The sequence below is a fragment of the Symphalangus syndactylus genome, chromosome 24 (assembly GCF_028878055.3).
Source record: "Symphalangus syndactylus isolate Jambi chromosome 24, NHGRI_mSymSyn1-v2.1_pri, whole genome shotgun sequence".
Taxonomy (NCBI): domain Eukaryota; kingdom Metazoa; phylum Chordata; class Mammalia; order Primates; family Hylobatidae; genus Symphalangus; species Symphalangus syndactylus.
In genome coordinates, this window is record NC_072446.2 from 23,741,051 (window position 1) to 23,762,282 (window position 21,232).

The 21,232-nt window shown below is 48.7% G+C and overlaps 1 protein-coding gene across 3 annotated transcripts in view; it reads left to right on the forward strand.

The window, feature by feature from the left end:
• The window catches only part of PREX1 (phosphatidylinositol-3,4,5-trisphosphate dependent Rac exchange factor 1), a 204,021-nt gene that overhangs the window by 42,452 nt on the left and 140,337 nt on the right, over positions 1 to 21,232 (forward strand). Inside the window, exon 1 of one of the 3 annotated variants that reach the window (XM_063633310.1) lies at positions 1,354 to 1,454. The exons of 1 other annotated variant lie outside the window; for it this stretch is intronic. Coding sequence is in view for 1 of the 2 variants with exons in the window: in XM_055266152.2 (XP_055122127.2) it covers positions 3,516 to 3,638 (123 nt within the window). In the remaining variant the exon portion in view is untranslated. Of the gene's footprint in view, positions 1 to 1,353; positions 1,455 to 3,500; positions 3,639 to 21,232 lie in introns of those variants that run through there. One more of the 3 variants, XM_055266152.2, reaches the window with a different exon arrangement.

A 21,232-nucleotide genomic window follows, 5' to 3' on the forward strand; every position in this document is an offset into this window, starting at 1 on the left:
TGTGGGAGCGGGGCAGCCGCTGCTGGTAGCCCTCCTGCGGGCTTGTCAGAGGAGACTGCAGGCAGGAAATAGGCTGACAGGCAGATCAACACTTTAAAAAAATATGCTTCATCGAAATAGAAATTATATCTGGCTGGGTGCAGTGGCTCACGCCTGTAATCCCAGCACTTTGGGAGGCTGAGGCAGGCAAATCACCTGAGGTCAGGAGTTCCAGACCAGCCTGGCCAACATGGTGAAACCCCGTCTCTACTAAAAATACAGAAATTAGGTGGGCGTGGTGGCAGGTGCCTGTAATCCCAGCTACTTGGGAGGCTGAGGCAGGAGAATCGTTTGAACCTGGGAGATGGAGGCTGCAGTGAGCCGAGATCACGCCATTGCACTCCAGCCTGGGCGACAAGAGCGAAACTCGGTCTCAAAAAAAAAAGAGAGAGAAAGAAATAGAAATGATATCTAGAAAAACGTACCCGTTTTAAGTATATACCTCGATGAGATTGCACAAGGGCGGGTCTGCTGGCTACACACAGGGAGCTGTGGCTGCTTCTGCCCAGCCAGTGGGGTGGGAAGGAGCTGCTGTGGGCTCAGGTGGGGTCAGGAGGACCCAGGACATCTAATTCCCAAGGTTTCATGCCCAGTCACCCACTTGCCTTTCTCTTCTGGTGGGCTCCCAGTTCCATGGGCAGGTCAGCTTCTTGACCCCCAGAAAAGGGGCTTCTTTAGGGAAGAGGGGGAGGCCTTTCGGTCCAACAATGTGCAGATCAGGACGGCCTCACTGTCACAGAATAATTGTCATCGAAATGAGGCCTGCTGCTGAGAACTCACTGAAAATGGGTCCTAACGTAGCAATATTGAGAATGTGGGGTGGCTTGGGGTAGAGGCTGGATGAGGCCTTCACTTTGAAGAAGAAAACCACAACCCTAAAAATAGGTGGAATTTTATCCTGTCAGTAACTGTATTTAGAACGTAATAACAACATTGCATGAATTCTTAGAATCAACAAGGAGGGAACCAAGTGTTATTTTTTACTGTTGGGGGTATGTGTAATTTTTCTGATAAAATTAAATGATTACACGATGCCACGTCATTCATGTAAGGTTTCACTTTATAGCATGACGATAAAGAGTCATTTTGCAAAACCCCTGGAGCCTGTTTTTGGACTTCTTGTGCACTCTCTGATGGTCAGAGAAGTTCCTTTGGAACTTCTTATGTGGTCTTCCTGGGCTTTCTTCACTCTCATTGTGAGCCAGCGACTCCTGGGTCTTCATTTGTTTATAGCTTTGCCTGGCAGCCAGCTATGGTTCTCCAGCATCACTTTCACTGATGTCATAAAACCCTGCATCTTTTGCAGGATTTGCAGTTTCCCTTTGCAACTGATTTGCTTTCCATTCACCTTGTGTTATGACCGTGGTATATTCAGGAGCGTGAGATCGATAAAGACATGGAGGGGACATTAGCAGGTGAGCTGTTTGAGCAGGAATCACTTTAGAAGTGGCCAGCTCATTTGGGGGTATTTTGAAGACAATGGCTTTTCTTCCTTGGGGTACTTGGATAACAGGTAGTGGTGAAGTGGATACCGGAGAAGCATTTTAGGATGTGTCTTTGTTCTGGGAGATGTTGCTGAGTAGTCGAGACCAATCTCACTCCTGAGACAGGCAGGGGATGATTGAGACTCGGTGCCAGGGTGCCGCAGGCTCTCGGTTTTCCTCCCGTACATCTGCTTAGGTCCTTTGTTATTTCTCCTCTGCCTCCTGGGTTCCGATGGTTTGGGGGTGCCAGCCCCCACCTGTGGGCCTCTTCTCTTCCTGGCGATGTCACTTGTGTCCTTTGTACCATCCCCAACTCTGGATTGCACCTGGGTGTGGCCACTGTCTCTTTGCCATTGTTACTGGGATCTAAAATAACACCTGAAACTACACATGTGCTGAACCAAATTCCTCATCTTGCCCCTGTAACTGGTTCCTCCCTCCCTCTCCCATCTCAGCTAATGGCACCTCCATTCTTCTACTTGCTCAGGCCAAAAACTTCGGAGCCACTCTCCATCCTCTGTTTCTGTCTCACCATCCCATCCAGTGGCCAGTCTCATTGTTCTGCCTTCCAAGCCTCTCATCCTTACTACCCTCTCTGCCACCACCCCATCTAACAGACATTTCCTCTTTCACACACTTTACAAATGGTATTTTCTTTAGTCTTCATTCAACCATATCAGGCATGTATCCTTCTTTTTCATTTCACGAATGAAGATGTTGAAGTTCGGAGAGGTGAAGCCTCTTGCCCAAGGTCACACAGCTGGTGAGTGGCAGCACTGTGTAAACCCAGGCCACCTGGTTCCAGCGGCTGTGCTGTTAACCAGCACTCTGGTTTAAGGCCTTCTCTTTTGCTTGGCTTGTTGCTGCAGCCCCGTCACCTCCTACAGTCCTTTTTGTCCACAGCAACCAGAGGGATCTTGCTAACCCCACCTTAGACTATGACACTCATCTGTTCACTTCTTCTCCCTTGTGATGCCCCTCCTGGGACTCCTCATCACACCACAGTGAGAGCGAGAATCCTTTATTGAGCCTGCTGCTCCATGGACCCTCTAAACATGGCCCGGCCTCTAGGCTCTTGCCTGTGCTGTTTCCTCTACCTGGAAAGTCCTTTCCCCAGATCTGCCCCGGCTTGGTCTCCTCATCATGCTTTCAGTTCTGTGCTCAAAATTTCCCTTCTCAGAAGACCTTCCCTGGCCAGCCATTATTTTAAGCCAGACCATCCCAAACCTACCCTCTACATTTAATGAGACTTTCTCACCACTTTAACAGGATATATTCATAGAAATGGATATATGGGTGTATTAGTCCATTTTCACGCTGCTGATAAAGACATACTCGAGACTGGGTAATTTATAAAGGTAAAGAGGTTTAATGGACTCACAGTTTCACGTGGCCGGGGAGGCCTCACAATCATGGGAGAAGGCCAAAGGCATATCTTAGGTGGGCAAGAGACAATGAGAACCAAGCGAAAGAGGTTTCCCCTTATGAAACCATCAGATCTTATAAGACTTACTCAATAGCACGAGAACAGTATGGGGGAAACTGCCCCCATGATTCAATTATCTCCCACTGGGTCCCTCCCACAACACACGGGAATTATGAGAGCTACAATTCAAGATGAGAGTTGAGTGGGGACACAGCCAAACCATATCAGTGACCCAGCCTGACTTTTTCCTTTGCTAATTGTTGACTGAGTCAACCATGAGGACCCTGAGACTCAGCAGAAGGGCTTGCCAGACATCTGTGGCCAGGTCAAGGCACAGGTGGCCCCAGAGTCCAAATCTCCTGAGCATTGGCCCCTGATTTTTGTATAGTACGAATTCATCACCATCTATAACAGGGTAAGTCATTTAAAATCTGTGGGCCTCCATTTCCTCAATTGTAACATGTTGCCATGGTTTGAATGTGTCCCCCAAGGTTCAATTGTTGGAAACTTAATCCTTAATGCAACAGGAGATAGGGCCTAATAGGAGGTGACTGGGTCATGAGGGCATGCAAATTCGTAGCAAATTCATAGCCAGACATTCTCATCTGAGCTTCGTAATACCCCGTGGAGGTGGACCCCTTCCCTGTTTTCAGAAGAGGAAGGGGGAGTCCCTTACCCAGGATTCCACAGTGAGTTTGTGGCAGGGCCTGGGTTCAAACCAGGCTGTGTGCTTTTCTAGCTATAGACTCTTTGTGTGGCCATGAAAAACGGATTAAGGGGATGAGGCGGGGGGTGTCTGACTTGGGGACTCTTCTCTGCACCAAGTTCAGAGTTCTTCTTGGATCTCCTTTGGGGGAGGAGTGGGTTGTCAGCTTTAGGCCAGGGGCTGCACACCTGTGGCCCATGAGTCACATTCCTTGTGTAGTTGTGCATTGTCTGGCCAGTAGGTGATTTGGCTTGGTCAGCACAGGGCTTTAAGAAACTTTTTATTTTGAGATAATTGTAGGCTTACAGAAAACTTGCAAATATAGTACAGAGTTCCTGTACATCCTTCACCCAGCTTCCCGTTACATTGACATTTTATATTACTGTAGTATAATTACCTTAGTACAAACTACTTCTTTGTAGTAGAAAAAATTAATCTTGATACACTACTGTTAACTATAAAATTCAGTAGAATTTTGTTAGTTTCCCTACAAACGTTCTTTTTATTTTCAGGATCCAACCTAGGGCACCATGTTGCATTTAGATAGCATGGCTCCTGCGTCTCCTGTAATCTGTGAGAGTTACCCAGTCTTTCTTTGCCTTTCATGACCTTGACACTTTTTTGAAGAGTCCTGGTCAGGTATTTTGTAGACTGTCTGCCACTTTGGACCTGAGCTTATGCGTGATTAGGAGGGATACCCCAGGAGCAATGTGCCCCTCTCTGTGCATTTTAATCAGGGGGCATGTGATGTCGATATGTTCAAGGGGAGATGTTAACACTTAGTTAAGATGGTGAAAGCCAGTACACTCCATGGTGAGGTTACTAATTTTCCTTTGTAATTACTAGACATTTTGGGGGAGATTCTTTGAGACTATGGAAATACCCTGTTTTTGTTTGAACCTTGGCCCACTAGTTTTAGCATCCACCGGTGGGTCCGGCCTGTGGTAGCTCCTACTGTGGTCTTCCAGTCGTGGCTTTCTATTTCCTTCACTCCTCCTACTTTTATTAACTAAAATCCTTGTGTAAAAAGAATTCTCCCTTATTCATTCCATTATTTATATTATCATAAACCAATATTGTCATTATTTATTTTGTTGTTCAAGTTGTCCAAACTTTGGCCATTAGGAGTTCTTTCTGGTTGACCCCATGCCCTTTTGACATGCCTCCTCTATTTTTTTTCTTCTTTCTCTTTTTTTTGAACATTAAAAAACATTATTTTGTAGAGATGGTAGAGATGGGTCTCGCTGTGTTGCCCAGGCTGGTCTTGAACTGTTGATCTCAAGCAGTCCTCCTGCTTTGACCTCCCAAAGTGCTGGGATTATAGGTGTGAGCCACTGCACCTGGTCTCTTTTGAGCATTTCTTTACTAGTTGAAATTCAACCACAAGATATTCTGGCTCATCCTGTATTTTCCCTGCCTCAGCCCTGAAATCAACCAGTTCTTTAAGGACCCCTAGCTCTTTTAATTGGAGAATGGTATTTAGAAACCTAATCTGGGCAGTAGTTATGCTCATTGCTACTGGATGCCATGGTATCCAGGAATATATGTATAGATACTTACACACATCTATATTTATTTCTGTATCTTCCTATCTGCACATATATTTAAAAAACCCAGTGTCCATACTGATACCCAGTGTGAAATTTTTCAAAAATTTAATTTGGCTTTTGAAGCTTACGTAGAGTAAAAATGACTTTTTGGGGCTTTAGAGTTTTGTGAATTTTAACACATATGTAGAGTTATATACACCACTACAGTCCGGATAGAGAAGACTTCCATCACCCAAAAAACACTCTCATGCCGCCTCTTAGTAGTCACACCCTCCCCCATCGTTACCCCTGACAACCACTCACCCATTTTCTGTCCCTGTAGTTTTGCCTTTTCTAAAACATACACATTCCTTATAAATGGAAATCATGCTGTACACAACCTTTTGAGACTGGCTTCTTTCAGTCACCATAAAGCCTTTGAGATTCATCTGCATTGTCGTGTGTATCAACAGTTTGTTCCTTTTCATTACTGAGTAGTACTTCATTGTTTGGATATACCACAGTTTGTTTATCCATTCACATGTTGAATTGCTTGTTTCCAGTTTTTGGTGATTTTGAATAGAGCTGCTCTAAATATTTATGTATAGCTTTTTGTGTGAACATAAGTTTTCATTTCTCTAGGGTAAACATCCAGGAGCAGGGTTGTTGGGCCATATGGTAAGTAGATATTTGACTTTATGGGAAGCTGCCAAAAAACTTTGTGGGAAGTTTTCCAAAGATGCTGTACTAATTTACTTTCCCCATAGCGGTATAGGAGAGATTCTGTGGTTCCACATCCTCATCAGCACTTGGTATTGTCGGGTTTTTCAAAAGCCGTTGAAGTAGAAGCATAGAGGCATCCCATTGTAATTTTAACTTACATTCTGCTAATCGCTAATGATGCTGCCTATCTTTTCATGTGCATATTTACCATTTATATACTTCTTGGGTGAAGAAAATGTTCAAGTTTTTTAATCCATTAAAAATTTTGGCTTGTTTCCTTTGTTAATTTAGGGTTGTATTCTGAATATAAATCCTTTGTCAGATATGTCATTTGTAAATATTTTCTCCCCATCTGTAGCTTGTCTTTCGTTCTCTTGACAGTGTATTTTGCATGGCAAAAGTTTTCATTTTTGTTGTAATTTATCCCTTTTCTCCTTTTACAGATCTTGCTTTTTTTAATGTCACATCTAAGAACTCTGCTTAATCTCAGGTCACAAGGATTTTCTCCTGTTTTCTTCTAAAGTTTTATGTTTTGAATTTAGATCTGTGATCCATTTTGAGTTTACTTTTGTATGAAGTGTGTAGTTTAGGTTGAGGTTCATTAATTTGCATATCATGTGTGGTTGTGTCAGGATCATTTGTTTAAAGCAACAGTTTAAAAGACTATCCTTTCTCTGTGGAATTGCCTTTGCATCCTTGTTAAAAGTCAAATGGCCATATTTGTGTGGGTCAATTCCTGTACTCTCTTTTCTGTTCCATTGATCTGTGTGTCTCCCCTTTCACCAGTACCATATCATCATAATTATTGTAACTTTATAATAATTCTTTTTTTTTTTTTAGAGACGGAGTCTCGCTCTGTCACCCAGGCTGGAGTACAGTGGCACCATCTTGGCTCACTGCAACCTCCACCTCCTGGGTTCAAGCAACTGTCCCACCTCAGCCTCTGGAGTAGCTAGGATTACAGGCGTGTGCCATGCCTGGCTAATTTTTTTTTTGATTTTTAGTAGAGACGGGATTTCACCATGTTGGCCAGGCTGATCTTGAACTCCTCAAGTGATCTGCCCGCCTTGGCCTCCCAAAGTACTGGGATTACAGGCGTGAGCCACTGTGCCTGGCCATAATAATTCTTAAAACTGGATAATGTGAATCCTCCAACATTGTTCTTTTACAGAATTGTTTTGGCTATTCTAGTTTCTTTGCCTTACCATGAACATATTAGAATTAACTAGCACAGGGTTTTAAAAGTAGGAAATTTTTTTGCAAAAATATGGCTTTCCAGTTTCTCTAGGGAAACAGAGACCCGGCTTTTTTTTTGCCTGGCGACATTTGATTGAAGCACAGTCGCAGCTTACCCTTTAGATGGATATCTGCTCTCCAGTGTGCCACAGTCCCCACCCTTCCCTTTTGTACTACTCCTGGCCAGCTTCACTCACTCACTTTCCTTGCGTGGCTTCTGTTGGCATTGGTGTTTGTAGCCCCTGGTGTAGACGTCTTGGGCACCTCTGGCTGTGGAATCTGAAATACTAATAATCCCGATAATGCTGCTGCTGCTGCTACTGCTGATGATAGCAACCCCACTTCCAGCCAGAGCTATGTTTTTGGCATTGATCTTAGTTCTTGATCCACAGCCCCTCCGCAGGTCTTTGTCACTACAGAGTACTGCTGTCGTTATGCCCATTTTACAGATGTGGATGCAGAGTCTCAGAGAGGTACAGCTGCCAGTCCCAAGCCATACAGCTTGGCTTTGCTGTGACCCTTAAGGCCTTGGTCTTTTTATATCAGAGTCTATTATGTGTGGTTGTGGCTACCTTGAGACTGTTAACCTCTTGAGGGCAACAGCATTTCAGGTTCTTACCTCCCTGCCTGACTCTAGCTGTCAAGTTTTGTTCTCAGATATTTGTGATGTGACATTAGGGAGCCTTGGATTCCCCTGGAGGCCCTATCTGTAGGCACTTCTGGGTGGTAGGCATGGGATCAGCGTCAACCGTAATGGTCAGTTCTGAGGGTTGCTGGGGTTAAACAGCCTTCCGTTGACTGTCTGGGTTTGGGATTCCAGTGAAAGCCTTCACACCCTCAAGAGAATGGTGGTGTGTGGCCGGGGGCTCCTGGGCCTCACGCTGGAGGCTGGAGAGTTAGAGAATTGAGGCATGACCAGCTCATGTTGTTCAGACCTGGTCTGGTGTTTGTGCCTGGTGTGGTGTGGCAGGTTTTGGCATCAGAAAGCCTGTATTTAGGCTGCACTTCCCCCTTCCCAGTGTGCCTTTGTGGGCCACTTACCTCACTTCCCCGTTGCTCATAAACGTTAGCTCACTTCCCAGTTGCTAAATAGTTGCCAATAAACAACAGCAACTATTATTATTCATATTGATGAGTAGAAATACTTGTTGACTGGACCAAGGGGTGGGAGAAACCCCTCGGGCCCTTCGCACATCACAGGGTGATGGAGTGTTTATGGGCCTGGAGTGGAGGTCAGTCTCTGGCTCTGCCACTTGCTGTGTGTGATGCTTTACCTGTGAGTGTGCCTCAGTTTTCTCATCGGCAAAATGGGATTAACAGTACTACCACTGACTCTAGGAGAAATACATTAGTACAGAGCCTGGCACAGTGTAGCTGCTTCCTGAATGCCTGCTGTTCTCATTTTTTGTGTTAATGCTGAATCTTCACATGTGCCTGCATGGTAGGCATTGGTCTCCCTTCTGGAGGGGAGACCGAGTGGCCATGGGAGCAAATACCTCAGTGACTGGACACTAAGTAGTTTCCAGGCAGAGAGCGAAGTAGAGGCCTCCAGCCCTACAAGCAGTGTTCTGGAATTCAGGGGCCTGCTGGGTTTTCTGAGGGCCTGTGAGTCATGTGCTTTAGAAAGGAGCCTGAGAAACTCTGTCCCTAGCCCCGCCCCTGTGGACTCCCCCTCTGAAGTGATGCCTGGCTTCCAGGCTCCAGCAGCTGGTTGCCAAGGAGTCCAGCTGCCATCCCCTCCCACAGCTGCTAAGCAGGCATCTGGTTGCCAGGTGCCACCTCCTTGGACACCTTGGCTCTCAGAGCGCCTGTCTCAGCTGTCTGAGGGGGGCTGGGTCCGTGGGGGACGTTGGACTTTAGAACCTGGGAGGCTCTTGGGGTGTAGAGGCCAGAGCAGCCCTGAGGTTGTGGTCCAGGATGACCCAGACTCTAGCTTCACTCTTTTAGCCTCGTTCCTCATTAGATGCCCCTGCAGGAGGCTGGGCAGGACTTGTGTCCCCATTTTACAGAGGGGGAAAATAAGCCTCAGGGGGTGAGGGGAGGGTCCGGCTGGGCCTTGGAGTCCTCGACCGTCCAGGGGAAAGGGCGCTGTGCTCACCTCCATTGGTGAGGATGTGATGCTTGTCTCTTCCCCCTGCTTGTCAGATGTGAGAGTCCTTCTTCCTCAGGGCCTTGCCTGCTGTGCTCACAACAGAACTCTGTCTCCTTATCTGCACCTCTGGCCCCCACCTACCTTCTTGCCCAGATTTCCAAAACCCCCTGTATTAGTCCATTTTCACACTGCTGATAAAGACATACCCGACACTGGGCAATTTACAAAAGAAAGAGGTTTAATGGACTAATAGTTCCACGTGCCTGGAGAGGCCTTACAATCATGGTGGAAGGCAAGGAGGAGCAAGTCACATTTTACATGGATGGCGGCAGGCAAAGAGAGAGCTTGTGCAGGGAAACTGCACCTTATAAAGCCATCTGATCTGTTGAGACTTATTCACTATCACGAGAACAGCATGGGAAAGACCTGCCCCCATTTAATTACCTCCCATTGCATCCCTCCCACAAGATGTGGGAACTCAAGATGAGATTTGGGTGGGGACACAGCCAAACCATATCACCCCCTGCCTGAGTCCCCTTTCCCAGTCCTTACTCTCACCTGTTTACTCTGCTCTAGCCATGGTGGTCTCCTTGTTGTCCCTGTGCACCAAGCAGGCCCCTGCTGCCAGGCCTTTGCACCTGCTGCCCCACTGCCCGTGCTGTGCTCTCCCTTGGTAACCCGTGGCTCACCTCTTTACCTCATCTGGGTCTCAGCTGGACATGTTCTTATCAGGGAGGCTTTTCCTGGCCACCACATTTAAGATAGTACCCGTCTCCTTGCTTTGTCTCTCCCTTTCTTGCCTGATTTCTTCATAAGGCTTCTGCAATCTATTCTGGTGAATCTCCCTGGCTCCAGCTCCACTTCTGTATGAAGTGTGTAGTTTAGGTTGAGGTTCATTAATTTGCATATCATGTGTGGTTGTTTCAGGATCATTTGTTTAAAGCAACAGTTTAACTATCCTTTCTCTATGGAATTGCCTTTGCATCCTTGTTAAAAGTCAAATGGTGGCCATATTTGTGTGGGTCAATTCCTGTACTCTCTTTTCTGTTCCATTGATCTGTGTGTCTCCCCTTTCACCAGTACTATATCATCATAATTGTTGTAACCCCTGTAGAATATCAGCTCCATGAGGGCAAGAGCTCATCCCCAGGGCCTACAGCCATGCCTGTCCTTCAGGACGTGCTACATGTGTCATTTGCTGAGAGAACGAATGAGTGCCTGGTGTGGTCAGGGATGCAGGAGCAGCATGTGTGGTGGTGGAAACTGTGTGAGCAAAGGTGTGGTTCAGGTGCCTGTTTCCCCAAAGCTGAGGCTGGAAGCAGGTTCCTGTCTTCCACTGGCCAGTACTTGCTTCTCTTTTCGGAGGGTAGTGGCCCCTGCCACCCCACAGAGCCGTTTAATGCTGAATTCAGCCTCGCTCTGTGGAAAAACACCTTGCCCCATGGCAGGCTGAGGCTGTGCATTTCCATGGAGTTCCTGTTTTGACCTGATGGAAAATCTCCGTGGGCCACCGTGTGCCTGGCCAGGGCAGCGGAGGGGCCAGAGATTCGCCTGGACCTGTGGCCTCAGCCAGTGGTTTCAGCCCTGTGGGTCCAGCCACTCCCTGCCCTGTCACATCCTTCCAGCTTCCCTGGCAAGGCAGCTTCTCACTGAGGCTGGAAGGAGGTGCCCAGGTTGGGGGAGAGAGGTGGGCATCTTTAGCTGTGTTTCCAGAGCCTGACACACCCTGAAAACATGGCAGAATCACCCTCTTTTATGGATGTAGAAACTGAGGCAGTGAGTGGTGAAGGCACCAGCTTCAGGCCATGCAACAAGAAAAGGGTAGGTCTGGGATTTGAACCTAGCTCTGTCTGACCCCAGAGCTCTGAACCGCAGAAACCACACTGCCGTCATTCCTGGGCTCTGTCCCCACTGGATGTGAAGTGGAAGGTGAAGTGATGAGGAAAGTGGAAGACGCACAGAGGTAGCAGCTTTCAACCCCTCCCTCGTGTGTCCCCAGCTCCTCAGCCTTCAGGCCTCAGCTCTGGTGTCCTCCTCCAGGCAGCCTTTGCTGAATGCCTCCGCCTGGGTCACCCCGCCCAGCACTCAGCACTCAGTGCAGTTGAATCCACATTGTGCAAGGATTTGCTGACGGACGGTCTGTCTCCTTCACCAGACTGCCTTGCGTGAGGGCAGACTTAAAATGTCCCAGATTGAACTCTCTACCCCGCCCCCCAAACCACAGTCTTCCTGTCTCAATAAAAGTGGCCTTCATCCTTGCCAGTGGTACAGGCCAGAAACCAGGGAGGCGGCCTCGACTTCCCTCTCTCTCGTCCCCCACATCCCATCTCTTAGCAAATCCCATGGGCTCTGTCTTGGAATACCTCTGGATTCTGACCACAGCTCACCACCACCCTGGTCAAATCCTCCATCACCTCCTGCCTGGATGATTGCAGGAGCCTCCTTCTGAGCTCCCCGCCACAGTCTGTTGTTCACACACAGCCAGATGGTCCCTTAAGAACTCAGGTCAGATCCTGTCCCTCCCCTGCTCAGAACCCTCCATGGCTCCCACCTTACCCAGAGAAAAGCTCAAGACCCCACTGTGGCCCACAAGGCACTGCACATTCTGGCTCCTGGTTAAGTCTTTCACCTCATTTCTTCCTGCTCTCGCCTCGCCCCCTCTCAGCTTTCCTTGCTGTTCTTTGAACACACCGGGCTCACTCCTGCTTCAGTTCCTCTGCAGGTGGTATTCCCGCTGTCTGGAACAGTCTCCCCTAGATAGCCACATGTCCCCCCCACTTCATGTCAGTCTCAGCTCATCTGCTTCTCAGTAAGTACCTGCTGAATGAATGAATGAGGTCCCAGAGGTTCTGTCCTGAGACAGTTCCTTGCTGCTCTGTGGTTGGTGCATTGCTGGTACATCACATGCTTAGCGGTGATCAGGAAAGGGGCTAGTGTGGGGCACTTGGAGGCCAGAGGTGCCTCTGGTAGGATGTGGTAGCTAGATGCCAGGATGAGAAGTTTGAACTTAATAATTGGTATGGACATTTCTTTTTCTTTCCTTTTTTTTTTTTTGAGACCAAGTCTCACTCTGTCACCCAGGCTGGAGTGCAGTGGCGTGATCTCGGCTCACTACAACCTTTGCCTTCTGGATTCAAGTGATTCTCCTGCCTCAGCTTCCCGAGTAGCAGGGATTACCGACACCTGCCACCTCACCCAGATAATTTTTGTATTTTTAGTAGAGACGAGGTTTTGCCATGTTGGCGAGGCTAGTCTCGAACTCCTGACCTCAGGTGATTTGCCTGCCTTGGCCTCCTAAAGTGCTAGGATTACAGGCATGAGCCACCGCGCCTGGCCAGTTATGGACATTTCTTGAGCACCTACTGTGTGCTGGGCCTTGTGCTGGTAAGCACTTTACAGGTCCTCTCTTACTTAAATCTTTTTAGTAGCTCTTGTTGTGGATCCTGTTTTGCCCATTTTACAGATGAGTAAAACTGAGGTCAGCGAAGGTAGTGACCTGCCCAGGGATATGTGGTCCCTGAATACACTTATTTTGATTTCTCCAGACAACTTCGCCGTTGGCCTTGGCACTCAGCCATGCGGCCATCCTGGTTGGACGGCAGTGGACAGGGTGAGCCCTAGCCCAGCCTGCTCTGCCCCTTCCTCCTTCCTCAGCCCTCAGTTTCAGGGCAGTAAATTTCCTCAGCAGACATGAAGCGATTTGTATACTGTCGCCTTTCCTCCCGCTCAGCTGCCGACTTCCTTTTCAGCTTGATGTGGTGGGAAGTTCCGCAAAGAGAAAAAGGGAACTGCTGGGTCTGTGTCCTGTGGTTGGTAGCTGGGGCAGTATTTGGGGCATTGGGGTGCTGTCCTCCTATGACACTGCTTGGGCTGGGGCATCTCTTCTGCAGGCATGGCCCTGGGCACTTCTCACCCAGTGTCGCAGGGACAAGGGCCGGCCTGATCCACCAGAAACAGGGCTGCCACGGGCTGCGCACCTGCGCCTTCTTGGGGGCATGGGCACCCTGCTGGGCCATACCTGTGCCACCCAAGAAACCTGGCCCAGCTTTCTGGAACCCCAGTTTTGCTCAGTGATATGGCTGGACTCATTATTTTTACTTTTTTATTTATTTATTTATTTTTATTTATTTTGAGACAGTCTCGCTCTATCAACCAGGCTGGAGTGCAGTGGCTCGATCTCAGCTCACTGCAACCTCCACCTCCCAGGTTTGAGCAATTCTCTTGCCTCAGCTTCCCGAGTAGCTGGGACTACAGGTGCGTGCCACCACGCCTAGCTAATTTTTGTATTTTTAGTAGAGATGGGATTTCACCATGTTGGCCAGGCTGGTCTCGGACTCCTGAACTCAGATGATTTGCCCACCTCAGCCTCTCAAAGTGCTGGGATTATAGATGGGAGCCACTGCGCCCAGCCTAGACACATCATTTTTAGAGGAAAATCAAATGCAAGTAATAATAATAGCAAAACGCGCTTGCCGAATGCTTCTTCTATGCTAGTGCCTGGCATCACACCCTGCCCACAGGGCTGTGGTGAGGATGTATGGGCTTCTGTTGAGAAAGCACTTGGAACCGTGTCCGGCATGAAGGAATTCTTAATGAGCATCAGCTGGGCCTCGGGTTCCTCCTCCGCACGGTGATGGGGCTGCACGGCTGATAAGGCTTGAACTTTGTTGCCTTTTTTTATTTTGAGATGGAGTTTTGCTCGTCGCCCAGGCTGGAGTGTAATGGCACAGTCTCGGCTCACTGTAACTTCTGCCTCCTGGGTTCAAGCCATTCACCTGCCTTGGCCTCCCAAAGTGTTGGGATTACAGGCATGAGCCACCACGCCCGGCTAGAACTTGTTGCCTTTGGCATCATTTTAGAGCAATAAAGTGGTGCAAACCCTTTGGCAAAACACTTAGCGGAGACAGCAAGAGACTCACAAACAGTGATTCCCCTGGAATTGCAGGGGATCCCACTGCTGAAAAAAATCCTAAGCATGGGGGCAAAAAACCCCAGATACTTTTATGTACCAGCTTACTCATTGAAACACCACTGTGAGCGCTCAAAATCGGCAACAACCTAAAGGTCGGATAGGGAAATGGTTAGGGACACGAGCCACACCCATTTCCTTAGCCACTGTGGACCACTGGAAAGGTGACATGCAAAATTATGTGCAACCTGTAATGACAGCCATACCTAAAAACTGCAGGAGATGCCATGGAAGGTGACACGTTGAAATATTGACAGTGGGCACTGTCGGAATGTGTGATTTCCAGTTTTCTTCCTGTGATTTTATTGATTTTCCTGATGAAAGGCAACTGTACATACTGAAACCAGAAGACTCATCCAGCACCTTCTAAACCTGGTGCCCCATCGCAGGTGCCTGGGGAAGCATGTTAACAATGCAGATGCCCAGGCTCCTCCCTGTCCCACTGCACTGGAGCCTCTCAGTCTTCAGGGCCCAGGAATCAGCATTTCCACTGAGTGCCCCAGGTGATTCCAACGCCTGCTGTAGCCTGAGAGGTCATGGATTAGGGGCTGCCAGGGGGTTGCCTTGTGACTCCGAAGGTTTGCAAATCTGGGTCTCCAGTTTCCCTTCCTTCCTCACTTCTGCATGGCCAGATTTTTTTTTTTTTTTTTTTTTTTTTTGAGATGGAGTCTCAGTTTGTCACCTAGGCTGGAATGCAGTGGAGCAATCTTGTCTCACTGCAACCTCTGCATCCCAGGTTTAAGTGATTCTCCTGCCTCAGCCTCCCGAATAGCTGGGATTACAGGCGTGCACCACCATGTCCGGCTAATTTTTGTATTTTTAGTAGAGCTGGGGTTTCGCCTTGTTGGCCAGGCTGTTCTCCTGACCTCAGGTGATCCACCCGCCTCGGCCTTCCAAACTGTTGGGATTACAGATGTGAGCCACCGTGCCTGGCTGGCCAGATCTTGTCTGTTTGTCAAGGTCATGCTCAGGGTCCTCCCTGACCTCCTCTGAGCTGCTTTCCCTGCCCTGCTGCCCATTCTTGGGTTCGTGTACCTCCTGGAGCCCTTCAGGGTTATCTGGGAGCTTTGGAACAAAAGCAGATTTCCTGGATTTTCCAGACCTCTTGAGTCAGACTGTCATTTCCTGGTACACCTCCTGGGCAAGACATGTTTTTTGAAAAGCTTGACAGGTAATTCTTATGCCCGCTTCCTGGGTGTCAGACCCACTGACCTAGAGATGGCTCCCACCTGGCTTTTAAAACCAGATTTCTAATTGTGCTTTTTAGTTGGTAAAGATAGCACATATTCTTAGCAGACAACTGAAATCCTGCAGAAAATTGTAGAAAGTCCATTCTGTGATAAACCTCAAGTTTACCTCCTTGGGCTTACAAGTGATTTGTGGAGCGCCTGCTGTGTACTGAGTGTCCAGGCTGCCGCAGTGCACAATACAGACAAAAGCCCTCCCCCTCACTGTGTGTGCAGTGAAGACAGACAATGAAGGTGTCAGCCAAGGAAAATTTGTAGTGTTCTCAGGTGATAAGTGCTATGGAAAAACATGAAGCAAAATTAGAGGGCTGGGCTGCTGGGAAGATGTGGCAGTTTTCAATGGTGTGGGCAGGGCAGGCTTCATTGAGGAGGTGACATTTGAGCAGAGACCCGAGGGAGCAGAGTGAATGAGTCATGTGGTTACCTGGTGACAGGCGTTCCAGGCAGAGGGGACAGCCAGTGCAAAGGTCCTGTGGCAAGAGCCTGTCTCATGTGTTTCTTCACCTTCAAGGGTGCCAGTGTGGGAGGAAATGAGGGAGAAGGGAGTTGGGTAGGAGGTGAGGTCACGGAGTGTGAGCTCATCCTGATAGCGCAGCCTCTGTTGGAGGATTTTAAGCAGAAAGGCAACATGCAAGGGCTCTTTGATGTACGAGGCCGGCCCCATGCCTGGTGGGTGTTGGGGCTTCTAGAGATGCCCCAGCGACAACGGTAGAGCAGATGTTTGTGGATGTCCCTGTGCCTGTGGTGGGTGGGGGACACCTGTCACACACCCAGAGAGGATTCCCTCAGGCTTCGAGGGACATCTCATTCAACGGGGGAGCCCCCCGTCTCTCCTCCCCTGCACCGCCACCCCCAGCCTCTTTGCTTCAGAACCTGAGAGCAGACACAGGCTTCCTGTTCCCGAATCTTCTTAGAAGCAGGGTTGGGAGGCAGCAAGGGAGTGTGTGTGGAGGGTGGCTCGTCTCTTTGGCAACGGGCCTCACAGAAGCCAGGGCTTCGTGGATGCACAGTTGTAGAAGGAATGGGGATGGGGTCTGGCTCTGCCTGAAGCCAGAACGATGTATTGGCCCTCAGGGCTTGAGCCGGGACAACCCATGCGTGGACAGTAGACAAACCAGGGTGGACGGTGACAATCTCCTTTTAAACCCTTTGCTGAAAAAAAAATGGGAATAGTTTCTGTTGCAGGATAGTTACAAACAGTCAGGTGCACAGCTCCATTAGTGATTACCTGTGCATCACCACCAGGCGAAGATCTAGAACATTCTTTGCCTCCAGAGTCCCCTTGAGCCCCTTGCCAGTCATTATCCAGCCTTGAGTGACGACTTTTCTTTTTTTTTTGAGACAGAGTCTCGCTTTGTCGCCCAGGCTGGAGTGCAGTGGCACGATCTCAGCTCACTGCAACCTCTGTCTCCTGGGTTCAAACGATTCTCCTGCCTCAGCCTCCTGAGTAGCCACCATGCCTGGCTAATTTTTGTATTTTTAGCAGAGACGGGGTTTCATCGTGTTGGCCAGGCTGGTCTCAAACTCCTGAACTCAAGTGATCGCCCGCCTCTGCCTCCCAAAGTGCTGGTATTACAGGCATGAGCCACTGTGCCCGGCCGAGTGACGGCTTTTCTAACCTCTGTCATCAAAGAAGGGTCTTGCAAGTTTTGGGACTTTGTAGATTTGGAATCCCACAGGTTGCTGCACCCTTTTGTGTCTGGCTTCTTTCGCTTGGGCCATGTTTTCGAGATGTGTCCCGTTTGCTACGTGTGTTAGCAATTTTCTTTTGATTACTGAATCATGTTCTGTTGTGTGAAAACACCACCATTTGTTCATCCGTTCTCCTGTTGATGGACATTGGTAATTTTAAAATTTGAGTTTTTATTGTGTTCCATTCTCTGTGCTAAGCACTTTATGTTTTGAGTAATATTTTCTTGAATCCTCAAAAGAACCCCGAGAGATAGAGGCTCTTACCCTGTGTTACATATGTAGAAATGGAAGCTTGGAGGCTTATGGAACTTCCCCTCCTTTCCCCTCTTAACCAGTATTTATTCAGCATCTTGTGTCTACCTCAACCCATGCTGTGGATTCATCACAAGCAGCCAGAGATCCCCATCCTCACGGAGCTGGCAGTGCGTGGAGAGGAGGACTCTAAATTAGCAAAATGCACAAAACAACACTTTGTGCTACCTGCGTTACAGGGAATTAAAACAGATTATCGAGGTAGAAGGTGGCTTGGGGGCAACTTGTGGCATGGGGGAAGCTGCTTCAGCCAGGATGGTCAGGGGAGGCTCTCTGTGGAGGTGACATTTGAGCATCCTGTGCAGTGACGATGGGGGGTGGGGGACAGCACGTGCAAAGTCCCTGAGGTGAGAAAAAGCCTGGGGTGACCTAGGAAGGGCAGACTAGGCAGTGGGGCTGCAGTGGAGTGAGACACACGACTCTGGGGAAATGTCGGGAAAGTACAGTGTGGTCTGTATGTTGGAGAGGGCTTCTTTTACCTCGATGCACTGACAGATAAGAACCCCATCAGTGATGGTAACGTAAGTGTTGGCATTTCACTCTGGTGCGACTCTGAAGTTGGGGTTCGTTATCTGTTTCCTTCTCTGAGTTAGGTGGAAACTGAGGTTCAGAGGCCCACGTACCTTCCCCCGCTGACAGGTGGGGACTTGAACCAGCTTGTCTGACACCAGAACCTCCACCTTCCAGCTCTCAGCCATCCCCTCTTCAGGGCCCTCATTTGAGGGGGCATCTTCATGCTTCTCTGGTTCCATCATCTCCCCTTCCTACTCAGGGGCTCTGTCCCACAGTCAGGTCCCCCAGGGAAGGAGCCATTGAAAGACTCCCTTGCAGAATCCCTGGTGACCTGGTGTGGCTGGTTGTCACTGGTCTGGCTGGAAGGCAGGGAGTCGAGGTGGTTAGAATGTGTGGGCCTGACCCCCTAGCCCCAGAGCTGGGGAGCCCTTTGAGATCCTCTCATCTGACCACTGTTCCCCGTTTCACAGACGAGGGAACAGAGTGTGGGAGCAGCTTCCTCAGGGTCCCACAGCGAGTCTGTGGCAGGGCTACATTTGGCAACCAGGTCAGCAGGTCCTGAGTGGTGGACACTGTGCAGATGGGGAAACTGAGGTCCAGAGAGGAGGAATCAGTCATCCGAAATCATCCAGCTAGTGTGTAGCATTTCTTGTAGTCCTCATGGTAATCCATGAAGCTGGCAGTGTTATTACACAGTGTCTGTTTTACAGGTGAGGAACCTGCCCCAGAGAAAGAGGTCTCCCTCCCTCTACCCATCCATCCAGTCACTCACCAAAAATGAGCATAAATGAAAGAAGATGGAAACTGGGACTAAGTGGGACCTCTGAGGTCTCAGGCTGGTGGGCAAGCCTGTTATTAATTGAATCATCACGTAATTCAAGGTTAAGTTATAGCCATGGTGGCACTAAGTATGGGAGCCCATGCATGGGTTTCCTGGGCCCTGACTGACCTTGGACCTCACTGGGGAGGGCAGGGAATGTGAGACTTGAAGCAGCTGGCAGGAGGGAGATGAGTGTTGCAGGTGGAGGGAGCACCTGTGCTGAGGCCTGGGTGCAGGAGCAAGCTGGGTGTGTTTGGGGAACAGCTGAGGAGCCTGGAGGCCGGGCTGGCTGCAGCACAGCTTGGAGGCTGAGGTCAGGTCCTGCAGAGCCCTTCTGGAAGGGGTTCTCAGAGAAGAGGGGAGCGGCTGATGGGCTGGGCAGGGCAGTGGGTGACCACATTTGCATTTTGTGACGATCCCTTGGTGTCACTCCACCCAGGGATGCCTAAGTGATCTAGGCCAGTGGTCCCCAGCTGTTTTGGCACCAGGGACTGGTTTCCTGGAAGACATTTTTTCCACGGACCTAGGGGTGGGGAAGGGATGGTTTCAGGATGATTCAAACACATTACATTTGTTGTGCACTTTGTTTCTATTATTATTACATTGTAACATATAATGAAATAATTATGCAACTCACCATAATGTAGAATCAGTGGGAACCCTGAGCTTGTTTTCCTGAAACTAGACAGTCCCATCTGGGGGTGATGGGAGACAGTGACAGATCATCAGGCATTAGATTCTCATAAGGAGGGCGCAACCTAGATCCCCGGCATGGGCAGTTTGCAGTAGGGTTTGTGCTCCTGTGAGAATCTGATGCTGCTGCTGATGTGACAGGAGGCGGAGCTCAGGTGGTCATGTGGGCCATGGGAAGTGGCTCTAAATACAGATGAAGCTTTGCTTTTTGCCTGCTGCTCACCTCCTGCTGTGCAGCCCGGTTCCTAACAGCCCACGGCCCAGGGGTTGGGGACCCTGATCTAGGCCTCCCAACTCCTGGTCTTCCCACGATGCTACACTATTCTCCTTCCCCTAATTAAATTCTCCCAATTTTTGAACTGAAGAAGCAGTATAGTCCCATGGGAGAGAGACTTGGCTCTGAAGCCCCTGGGGTCTGCAATTAGATCTGGCTCCATCCTCCTTCTCTGCATGACTTTGAGCAAATAACTCTGTTCCTTGTCTGTGAAATGGGGGTGTAGGAGTCGCTTCCTTCTGTGTCCCTGGCATTGGCATGCAGTAAGCACTTAATACGTGTTGCGGCTGGTTGTCGTGTCCACGTTTTATTGGCAATGCAGGCATTATCTAGTTCTGACAGCTTAGTATCCAAAGGTTTCCCTTATCTGATCTTTCTAAATGGTTTCTTGCTTTCTAAACTCAGGAACTGAATAGATCTGAATAGTGAAAGATACTTGATGTTGCTGTAATTATTATAGTAATTACTGTTATTAGACCATCTGTCCTTAATGAATATTTGTTTGTAGATACTTTTGTGGGTGGGGAAAGAAAGCATTTTGCAGCTTACTAAACATATGCCAAACAATGTATGAAATGTAGAGCTAGACTGTGTGATAATATCTCTTTTGTAGTGATCGTAATAACAGAGTATTAGGATTGTGTTTGGCCATGATTAATGGAGATACAACAGGTTGCTTTTCTTTCACGTACATGTTTCGAGCTAGCAGTCATATTAGTTTCTTGTGACTTCTGTAATAAATCGCCACATATTTGGTGGCTTTAAACAGCACAGTTTTATTATCTTACACTTCTGCAGGTCAGGAGTCTGAACTGGGTCTTACGGGGCTGAAATCAAGGTGCCAGCAGGGCTGTGCTCCTGGGGGGTCTGGGGAGAATCTGTTTCCTTGCCTTTTCCAGCTTCCAGAGGCCCCTGCATTCCTTGGCTTGTGGCCTCGTCCATCTCCCAGCCAGCAGCGTAGCATCTTCCGGTCTTCCTGTGACCCCTGACACTCACTCTCCTACCTCCCTCTTTTTCTATTTTTTTTTTTTTTTTTTTTTTGAGATAGAGTCTCACTCTGTCTCCCAGGTTGGAGTGCAGTGGCGCTATCTCGGCTCACTGCAACCTCTGCTTCCCGTATTCGAGCAATTCTCATGCCTCAGCCTTCCAAGAGCTGGGACCACAGGTGTGCACCACCACATCCGGCTAATTTTAAAATTTTTACTAGAGATGGGGTTTTGCTATGTTGGCCAGGCTGGTCTCAAAATCCTGACCTCAAGTGATCCACCCATCTTGGCCTCCCAAAGTGCTGGGATTATAGGCTTGAGCCACTGCACCTAGCTCCTCTTTTCCTTTTAAGGATCCTTGTGATTATGTTGGGCCCACCTCAGTGGTATTGATAATTCCCCCCTTTCCAAGATCCTTACCCTAATCACATCTGCAGAGTCCCTTTTGCCATGGAAGGTGATGTATTCATAGGTTCCATGGATTAGGATGT